The sequence below is a fragment of the Momordica charantia genome (genome assembly GCF_013281855.1).
Source record: "Momordica charantia cultivar OHB3-1 chromosome 4 unlocalized genomic scaffold, Mcharantia_2.0 BLBB01000004.1, whole genome shotgun sequence".
Lineage (NCBI taxonomy): Eukaryota > Viridiplantae > Streptophyta > Magnoliopsida > Cucurbitales > Cucurbitaceae > Momordica > Momordica charantia.
In genome coordinates, this window is record NW_028275162.1 from 2,645,065 (window position 1) to 2,655,861 (window position 10,797).

The window sequence follows — 10,797 nt, forward strand, 5'->3', positions numbered from 1 at the left end:
TCGCCGTGTTTAGGGAACCTACCCATGAGAGATAAAACACTCCTATTCCCGCTAAAAAAGAAGTAGACTTTTTCAAATTTGAGTTCTTAACAAAATTATTAATTTATAGAAATTTGAGTTCTTAGTAAAATTATTAATTTATCCTTAAAAACAACATTCCTAATCCCTACTCCCTACGTTTGACAGTAGTTTCATAATTCTAAATTATAAAAAGATTAAAATTCTATTAGGAAATATGAAAGGGTCAGTATTCTTTAAACATAGCGAAACGTCGCAATTTCTTCTCGATGTTTCTTCGTTGCACCATTCATATCGCTCAAAATAAAAATTCTTAAACTTGGAGTTAAAATCCTACAAATTTCTTTAGCAACCAAATGTAGTAAGAGTCAAACAAGTCCAGCTTAGTCGTGGTGTATGTAAATTGGCTCAGATACTCATCCTATTTTTTGCCAAGAATAGTTGGTCTCGAACCTATTTAAGCACTTCCAACCACATACAGATGGGGGGTGGGGGCTTCAGAGTTCAAAAGGCGGCTAGAGAACAGTAAAATTTAGGCTCATACAGAGCAAAACCAGGAAGCTCATTACAGAGAACTACAAAGCACAACATAGAACTCTTCTCGTAATATTGTTCTAAAACTCTTAATATGAAGACGTATTCAAATAAGGTATTCTGCAAAAATTGAAGCTTGCTTAACAAAGCCAAACACTGCATTGCGTTCAATTTATGTCAAGGCAAATAACTACGCATTTAGCAAGTACACGGTTGCATCCCCGAAAGAAGATTCCGACTCACCTGGAGTGCATCCTCGAATCCGATAAGTAGGTGCATGTCAGGAACCTTGTATTCAAGGGTAAATGCAGTTGAAGACTAGAAAAGCTGATGTACATGTCATATCACTTGTCTTCCAATCGCTGCAGCACCGACTCTGCGAAGCTTTGCTGCCTGAGAATAATAAGGCCAGTGAGGCAATTCATGAAAGAAACACATGGCCAGGGCGAAAGTTTGGAAGTTAACAAGACTAAATGATTAAGAAGTTGGGAGGAAGCAAGATAAAGTAACAGAAGGAAGGAGGCTTACTTCCGCTCTCGGTATTTTGGGCTTGGGCGGGAGTGCTTCAAGTATCCATCCCATGGAACCTTCTTAAGACCTGCCCGGGTGCATATTATGTCCCTGACCCTGTTAAATAAAGAAAAAACAGAGCCTCACGTCGGTAATATGAAAACAAATGGCTATAGCATTGCAGATGGAAAGCAGGGTTACCTCTCAGCAAACTCGATGGCTGTTTCTCCAGGCTTCAAAACTTGGGGCTCCAGATACCAAACATCACAAACAACAGCCCAAGAGGTCATAAGCTGCAGGAGATGCATGGTGAATGACTGCCTGAAAAAGGGCACGCAGTCTGGGAATTCAGGGTGGAGCCAAAAATTTTCTTAGAAGGGGCAAAAATTTTACATTCTAACTTATGTCCATAATCTTTCAATTCTAAAAATTTGGGAGATTAGAAACAAACTACACAATCTTTTAAGTATTTTATATGTACTTTTTGAGTTTAGACAGCTTCGGGGCAACTGCCCCCTCCTTTCTTGGCTCCACCCCTGCTAGCAATCATCTACCCAATATAATCAATTCCATGCTAATGTATAACAACCTAAATATGCCATTAGAACTCTGCAGAAACATATGCAAATATACCACCATAGACAAAATTTTATTGTTAAAAATTGTGCATGGGCACATAGATTACATTTTGGCAACTTCTATGTGTTAACTGAATTTTCATCTTTTCCAGAAAGTGCAGACTCGGGGACACAACTAAACGTCGAGTTACTTCAGAATATTGCATGCTTTACTGCAGTGCCAAAAACTCCATCAAGATTCTACTCATTTTCTAAGGAGCATAAGTTTATTATCTAAGCTATCAGACCATTTTGTGGTTTCTTTAGGCTGTTTTCTTTCCTTTTCATTTTTTAATTTGATTTTCTAAAAACTATTTAGAATGATATTCTCTGTTTATACCTCAATCTATTAAAATTATACCTATATGTATAGCAAATCAAGTTACTAAGCACAACCAATACTGATAACATTACCGCACACAAACATCACTTTTAAATACAAGAAATACTATTTTTCTTTTGCATTTTATCTTTCTGAAGTTTCCTAAACAAAGAAGTTGTCAAACGTGTTTTATAAATTCCAAAAATGTTTTGTTTCTTACCTCAACTATCAAACAGGAATTAAGTTTCTATCAACAAAAACTAATCAAATAACACATGCAATATTCCACCACAAAAAGCTCCTTACTTCCTGCTGTTCCAAAAAGCATCAACGAAAATTTTGTTGTACTTGATTGCAACTGGGCAAACAGAGCATCCAAGTTCAAATGCACCCTGATATCATATAGCAAATCAAATAAATAAAAAGTAACCTAAAAAATAGCTAAATCAAGAAAACTGGACCGATAAATAGCTTATTGACCTACATGTACTTCGAACTTTAAGGTTACCAATTATTTGGCAGCAAATTCATGAAGTCGAAGAAGAGCAATACCTTCTTGAACATAACTGAGTAATGGTTATTTACACAAGTTCCTTCAGGAAATATGAGAAGAGGATTGTTGTCGGCCCCTTGAACATGGTCATTTAACCTAAAAGGGAAAAAATTCAAATAATCATTCCACTAATAACCAGTGTATATTAGTCTTGTGCTCCCATTGTACAGTGTACACTTACTTCTTTGCTACAATTTCACGGTCCTTCAACTCGGTACGGTTGAACCATATACATCCTATACTCTCCAATATAGTGCTTTGCAACAGTCCTTCAACAACATATAACATAAAATAAGTTACAATGATAACCATTATGGCCAGAAAAATTTTACATTCTAAAATTTGATATATATAACCTTTCAATTCTGAAAATTAGGGATGAATTAGAGAAAGAAGTTAAAAATCTTGACCATTTTATATAACTTTTTTAATCCAAGACAAATAGAGAGGACTTTGCTTTGCCCATGACTGTTCCTGATCCTAATTGGAACATAGACAAATATGAACTAATAGTTATTAGTAGCAAGAGTGCCTCCTCTCAAGTTTCACTTACTCCTGACTTATGTCTAGAACCTAAATCTTCATTTTTCAAATATTTTGCACAATAAATGCACTCACCAACCCACCCAGGATGTTTTTGCATGATAACAGCAAAGGCAGTCATTTGCACCAGGATTACGAAATCAATCATGGAAGTGTGGTTGGCCACAAAAACCTGCTCAATCAGGAAAGGAAAGAAAAACAATACAACACTGAGAATGATGCTCCAATCTTGAAAAATGGAAATATGAAGATGCATTTGCAAAAGGAAATGCCAAATCCTAAATACCTGTTTTGGTCGGATGCTAGGCCGTGGCCCATGATACTTGACAACTCCAGTCCAAGATGCAACAAAGAAACTGCAAATCAACTCCACCAAAAACCTCTAACAAGGAAATATATTATCATTACACAGAAGAATTTAATGACCATGCTAATAAGACACTTCTCGTGGTGGAACTGGATAAATGTAAAACACATAACAGAACAAATAAAAGAATAAGCACGCGAGATATATAATTGAGCATTCACACCTCTAACTTAGTTCTCAGCTTATCATGCCCTTTCAGTAGCAGATTCACTGGAATGAATGTTGAAAGGAATATGATCCATCCAATAGTCAATATGAGAACCCTGCACCATTAGCTCAACAAAATTTAGAAAGAAAACAGAAAGTCACACAGACGAACATAAGAAATATGTGCCTGATAATAGAAACCATGTCATTATCAGACCACTGCAGCATTTATATGATGGGTTGCAAATTTAAAATACCGGAAACGGCTAACCTCGCCGGGAAGAGAACCAGATATCGAACCACCACTCCACAGCACCACAAGGGGAACAAATAAATATTCCAATTCCATGGCTCCGGTGGATTAGATTTGAAGCAACGAGTGAATGAATCCTGCGCACAACAAGGACAATTTTTTAAGATAAATCGAGGGAACTTTCAGTTTCCCAAAGAATTAACTTCCAAGACGAAAAGGGAACACCCAATCAGTCATGAAAACAATAACCCCCTTCGCCATAAATGAAAATGAGAGAGAGAGAGAGAGAGAGAGATGGGAAATTATAAGATGGGATGGAAAAAGGCTTGCTTACATCAACAATAGCACCAGCAGCCTCGGTAAGGGTGGGGGAAATATCAAGTAAATCGCGCCTAGAGAGAAACAAGCACATGGGTTCATTGAAATCGCTTAGAAATCACAATCGAACCAATCAATTCAACAAAAAAGAGAGAGGGGGGGAGATTACAGGCGGAGCTTGCCAGTGGGTTCTTGGATGGAGGATCCGGAAGGCAAGTAATCTTCGATATTGGGGCGATCCAAGTCCAATTCAGAGCCGGAGGAGTTGAGAGGGGCGGCGCCACTCATAATTGGCGGCTCTGGTATTGAAATCTGGTTGTGGGTGTGTGACTCCTCTGCTTCTTCTTCTTGTTCTTCGTGTTGACGATGTGGGTCTGAGATTTGGTGGAGCTGTGGCTGTGGGTTTGGTTTTGTTTGGTTTCCTTCGGCGGGTTTCGGTTACCCGAAATCCTCAGAACGCAGCAATTGATGGGCCCTCCTCTCTCTCACATTCCCATCTCTCCTCCCACCACCTGCCACCTACTTTCCTTGCTTGCCTCTTTGTCTGTGTCCGATATCATTTAGTTTCTTATTTTCTTTTTGGGTTATAATTCGTAACGACTTAGCCTGCAAATTTTAGTTTGTGACTATCTAATTCTTGTACTTTCGAATCGGTAATAGTTTAATCCATAAATTTTAGTACATAACGATTTAATCTATGTAGTTTAAAATTTGTAACGATTTTGTTCCTACCATGAAAAATCTCACTAAAATTAAGTGTTTTTTGTAATTTATAAACATGTTTAGTCTCTCATCGATTTATCGATCTACATACGTAAGAAATTTAACAAAAATTTTCACGCTAAAGACTAAATCATTGTAAACTTTAAATTATATAAACTAAATTATTACATAAAAACATTCAAAGCCTAAGTTGGTACTAATTTGAAATTATAAGAACTAAATCATTACGAACTAAAGTTTGGATACTAAATCGTTACATGAGTGAAAGTATATTGATCAAATGTGTTTTTTTTTTTACCTTTTTAAAAATTAGATTTTAGGTTAAATCACAAGTAGTTTAACCTATTGATTTTTATGCTTGTGTTTAATAAATTCTTGAATTTTAAAAAATATCACATATGTCTTCAAGTTTTATATTTTGTGTGTTATAGGTCCTAAACTTTCAATTTGTATCTAATGAGTTCATGTATTTTAAATTTTGTATTTAATAGATTCTTGGCATATTCGACCCTTCCTAAAATTCAATGACTTTTTAAACACAAAATTAAAAATTTTAACTTTTAACTTTTTAACTTTTATTAGACACAAAATTTAATTTTAAACTTAGAGATTGAACTTGAAATTTAACTTATAATTAATTTGGTCTCTACATTTAGATCATTGTTTTAGTTTTGTCTTTGATTAATTTTTTAAATAGTTACCTTTTTTACTTTCGAATCTCACAGGTCCTTAACATTAGCCCCGTTACTTAGACTATGTTGAAGAAACATTAGTCTTATGAGCAATGATTGTGACGATGTAAATATGCCAAGATAAAATAAGGGTCAAAAACCAAAAGTTTCAATTTTTCTCGTCCACCCTTTATTCTGTTATAGTTTGCATATTTCCTTAAATTATTATTTACTATGTCTTATTAGTATGTCACGTCAACATTTAAATAGTGGGATCATTTAACTTTTTTTTTTCCATAAGAATTGAAATTGAAATTTGAAACTAGATATTGAAATTTATTTGAAGTTTGAGACCTGATAGACAATCTATCTAACTAATTTTATAATTTAATCTAAAATGTAACCATATAATTTTTAAAGTTAGATTATGTATAAAAGAAAAGGCCAAAACACCAAAAAAAAAAAGATGAAATATTAAAATGTGATGTAATGGTTGAAAGCAAGAGAAATAATAACTTAACAAAAGAAGGGAAAAAAAAAGGAGAAACAAAAATATATTATGAGTGAGTGGAGAAATGCTCATTTAAATGGTGTTTCCCAACTTACAAGTTACAACTACCAATGTTAAATCTTTATTTATTTATTATTATGTTTTTATCAAAAAAAAAAAGAAAAAAGAAAAGAAAAGATTATTATTTATTAGGTAGATATAGCTCTACATCCACAGGGGAAACACATGAATTAATGGGTGCAACTTAATGAGGAAAACTAAGATGCTCAGAGAGAGAAATTTAATGAGGAAGCTAGGGGATATTCTAATATTTTTTCACTTGATCTTGTATTAAAATTCATTTTGTTTTTATCCGAGTGCAAAGCCAAGCACACATATATGATCGATCGACTGGTTGTTGTGCAAAATCGACCTCCAACCAACATACTCTCAAATCAATTGGTTGTCTTTAGTTCGGTGATTTATTGACTCGATTTTTCGATTATTCTTGTACATAATATATCACAAAGGAAGGGAATTAAGTTAAGAGTCCTGAAAATAAATTATAAGAAAAAAGAAAATTGGAAATACAAAACATTTTTTCCTAGTACAAATGAGTGAAGAATACAAGATAAGTGTCTTAGCCTAAGTTAAGACATCTATCTCAAATTAAAAATTTACGAGTACGAATTTTTAACCTACATGTTGTTCGGCACCAAAGATGAAATATAGAGTCCCTATATTCTTGTGGTTAGTGGAGAATAGCCATATCGTCAAAGTGACGTACTGTAACGCCGTTGGACAAGACTGCTCCCTGAGTGAGTTCAATCGAGTCCTGAAAAATGATGATTGAGACGAGATTGGATATTTTTCCAAAAATATAAAGTTGGAAACAATTGAGATTATTTCGAGATTGGATGCAGCTATGAAGTCGGATTGAATGGAAACCAATTGTTACCAAGGGATTGAAACTTCTTTCATGGGCCCAACTCAAAATTTTCAAGAAAGCACATAGGCAGGAGAAAACGGGCCCAAATAATAAGCCCAACAACAACAATGCTATACTTTCGTATTCTTGGGCAAGCTCAAACTATCCCTCAATAATGGAAAGAGATAAATAAATAATTTCCTCATTAATTTTGTGCCATTTCTCAAACTTGTTTCTATTTGTTTTTATTCTATTTTACCATTTAATAATGTCGATTCTTTTTTTCAATAAGATGGAATAAATATTTCCTCAAAAAAAAAAAGGAAGAAGAAAAAACAATAGTAAATAAAGTGATAATTGCACACTCAAATACATTTGAATAATTAACCGAAAAAAAAATGTAACAAAGAAAACCGTCATCTACCAAAGCAGTCTCAATCTCATCCAACTAAAAAAATGCTCATAGCTAACGAAAAAAAATTGAGAATATTAATTTTACTATATATTTATATATACAAAATTAAAATTCAATAGGATAAAATTGAAAGTTTGAGATTAAAGTTGACTTTTTTTTAGAATAAGATTAAAATTGACTTACCAGTTACCAAATCTAATACAACATCGTATAAAAATAAAATACTAAGGTGCAAAATGAGTTTTGGTTACCCTATTGTAACTATTATTTATAATAATCTATATTTAAATATGTGATTTTTTAAAAGACGCAAAGTTAATGAATTATTTTTTAAAAGAAAAAAAAGTCACTAGCATAGTTTAATTAGTTAAAACATTATATTATTTATTTCCATACCCATGGCAGGTTTGAATCGCTCATACTTTTTTTTCGAAATAGTCAATGCTATAACACTTCTGTCAAATGTTAAAAGTTACCCATTTTTTTATTCTATTAATTATACTACCAGCCAACTTGAACAAAGTTTAATAAAATAAGACATATATTTTCGACAAAAAAAAATTGTAAGTTTCGAATCATCCATTTTGATATGGTTGAACTAAAAAAGAAACCATAATAAAAAGGAAAAAAAAAATGGAAATGGGAGAGGGGTGAAAAACTAGAGTTGATTTAATAAATGCATTTCAAAAAGAGGGAATAACGGTCCTTTGTTCTATGAGGCAGTTAAGGAATCTACGCCACTCTACAAAAAAGGGGTAAGAAGAGGTGTCGAATTCCATTGGGCTAGCTTTAGGATAGGAAGCCCTACATTTGTAGGGGTGGTGGCCTTTCTTAGGCCCGCTAGTTGTGAAACTACCTTAAGTCCCAAGTTTTTTCACACCCTAGGGGATGATACTTCCCCGAGTCGAAGCTCAATTATTGAACGACTTCATCTCAATGTACGCTTCGTTCTTATTAATATGTTTTACTTACCTGATTAAGAGGGTAGAGATTTGAAAAATGAGTTACTTTTCGTTTTTTTTAGCACACCAATTGTTGTAAAATCAGATAATTTAACTCAAAGAATTGGTTGATATATATATATATAGGGTTTTTTTTTTCTCAGCCTTACTTTAGAGAAGGTAACCATACACGAGTTACTATATATATCGTAAAAAAAAGTTTTATATAAGAGTTAAATAATTGTGTTGCAAATAACATTCCTTTAAATTACATCGTTATGATTTCTTTCTCGAACTTCAATTCACGTCTTATTATTAAATATCCTATTTTAATAGATTAGGACCTTAGATTTCAATTACTTTTGAAAATGTAGGATGTGTGGATAAAGGATCAAATAGAGGATTGGTTAAAAAAAATAATAATAATAAAACCAAATTAACCTCAAAAGAGAGAGAAGTGTAAAATTTTTTGGAGTGAATGATAAGTAAAAAATAGTTGAAGTTGAAAGAGATGTTGCCATATGATCCAAAATGGACTCAATGATTAGTTATGTGAAATTGTTATCACATTAATTATTAGATCCTTTGGGTCAAGCATTCAAGTGATTTTTTGTCCTTTCAAATCCAAAAAAACAATCAAATTCAATTATTGCCATTATTTTTCTTTCTATTATTTATTGGGGTGTATAGGTAGGTGTATATATGTATATTTTATGTATTTATATGAAATTTTTCATAAATTTATATAAACGATTAAAAACACCAATATCACTTGAACAACAGGACATTTTCTCTGGTTTGTTGGAATAATAAATTTATTTAGATTCGATTTATTAAATAATTCATTAAGAATGTTTCTAAGCAAATGAGACTAATAGCTCAATCTTGGATTTGGTAACTAGGTTGATGTATAGGAGTAGTAGATTGAGCTAGCTTTTGTAAGCTATAGTTTTCTTTAAAAATAATCAATACCAATGGTATTAAAGTTCGAGATTAGATACCATATTCGAGTTTGCTTAGGTTACAAAATTAACAAGGGGAGAGAAATTTCAAGAACTCGAGAATTTTTTTGACCGACAACTTTATTAAGCTTGAATTTGTGTAGTTGAGGGGGAGAAATTTAAGTTTTGTATCGCATCTATTTATAAGACGGTAGGAGTGAATTATCGATACGTAACTTGAATTTAACTTAAGTCCGTGTTTGATTTGTAGGTTTATAATTTGTAAAAGCAAAGAATATATATCACTAGAACAACTTTCACACCTTCAATGACAAAGTACGATGACAGTTTGGGCAACCACCATTCATTTGAGTGTCGATGGTAGAGTACAATGACTGATAATTATGAATGATAACAGCTATAAACTGCCATTTTTTAACTGTCATCATAAGTTACGATGACGGCTATTGAATAATGATAGTTAAAAACCATCGTCTACTCCGGTATCAAATTTGTTGTAGTGTGATACGGTAGCCTTGAGAGGAGAATTTCAATATATCATTATTTAGCATACGAAATTAGGTAAACTTAAAATTTGAGGCAACCAAGTTATTAAGCAAACTAGCTCAACTTTATAAACTTAGGTTATATATACAAATCCATAAATTTCAATGTAATTTTAATATTTCAAATCCTTTTGGGGATTTGGTATATGGGAGTAATTCAGATGAGGATATGTGTTAGATTTATGCAATAAATTAATTAAACCAATCTTTTTCTGTTTTCAAAATAGCAAAAGGGACAAAAGATAGAGTTAAAAAGGCATACATTTGGGTCCATTATTCCTTTGTTAGTCATGGGTTCTTATTCTCTCCCTTTTGTCTGTCTCCACATTTCACCATTTTGGAAAATTAAGGTTTCTAGGGGAGACGAAAAAGTCTGTGTTTTTTAGGTCTAAGGAGATTTCTTTTTTTACAAGAATTTGAATCTCCCATTCTAAATAGATGCATTTACTAGTGAAGCATATTGATGAGAAGTATGAAACTCGATTATTTTACTCAAATATATATTAATAATAAATTTACAGTTTGATCAACATATTCAACTCATTAAGACATATATTATCGACTAAGAAGTTAGAGGTTCGAATATTTACCCCACGTGTCGTAGAACTAAAAAATATATTATATATAACCAATGAATTACATATAAACCTTTTCATCTAGTACGCTACGAGATTATATACTCCCTCCACTCGCAATGTTTTCCTTTCTCCCTCGACAAAACAACCCTCCTCATTAGACATTTGTCAAATATGGTTTGAATGTGAGAAAAGTCAATAAAAAAATGTCGTTATTAAAAATAATTAGTTTTTATATCTATAATAAAAAGTGTGCAGAATATATTTGCAAAGTTAAATACTTAAAAGCTGTCAATTTATTTTTTTTTTGGAAAATATGACAATTATAAATGTGAGGTAGAGATTCGAACCTTTTACCGAGCTAG

The 10,797-nt window shown here is 32.6% G+C and overlaps 1 protein-coding gene across 1 annotated transcript; it reads right to left on the reverse strand.

Annotated features, from left to right (window-relative positions):
- Positions 1-534: 534 nt before the first annotated feature.
- GPAT9 (glycerol-3-phosphate acyltransferase 9) lies at positions 535-4,804 on the reverse strand. Its single transcript, XM_022280413.2, has 12 exons — positions 4,352-4,804; positions 4,199-4,256; positions 3,883-4,001; positions 3,628-3,727; positions 3,384-3,479; positions 3,173-3,269; positions 2,736-2,823; positions 2,554-2,650; positions 2,308-2,393; positions 1,264-1,383; positions 1,081-1,179; positions 535-945 (listed from the first exon to the last, which is right to left on the reverse strand). The coding sequence occupies exons 1-12, from the start codon at positions 4,468-4,470 to the stop codon at positions 897-899; spliced, it is 1,128 nt and encodes a 375-aa protein (XP_022136105.1). The 5' UTR covers positions 4,471-4,804; the 3' UTR covers positions 535-896.
- Positions 4,805-10,797: the final 5,993 nt, after the last annotated feature.

What these genes read in the sequence shown, in the direction of transcription:
- GPAT9 (XM_022280413.2), bottom strand. Translation starts at nt 4,470, where the DNA reads ATGAGTGGCGCCGCCCCTCTCAACTCCTCCGGCTCTGAATTGGACTTG. An exon ending in CGTGAAATTGTAGCAAAGAA is followed by an intron (nt 2,651 to 2,735) that starts GTAAGTGTACAC and finishes TTTCCCTTTTAG; the next exon opens with GTTAAATGACCATGTTCAAG. An exon ending in CCAAAATACCGAGAGCGGAA is followed by an intron (nt 946 to 1,080) that starts GTAAGCCTCCTT and finishes TATTATTCTCAG; the next exon opens with GCAGCAAAGCTTCGCAGAGT.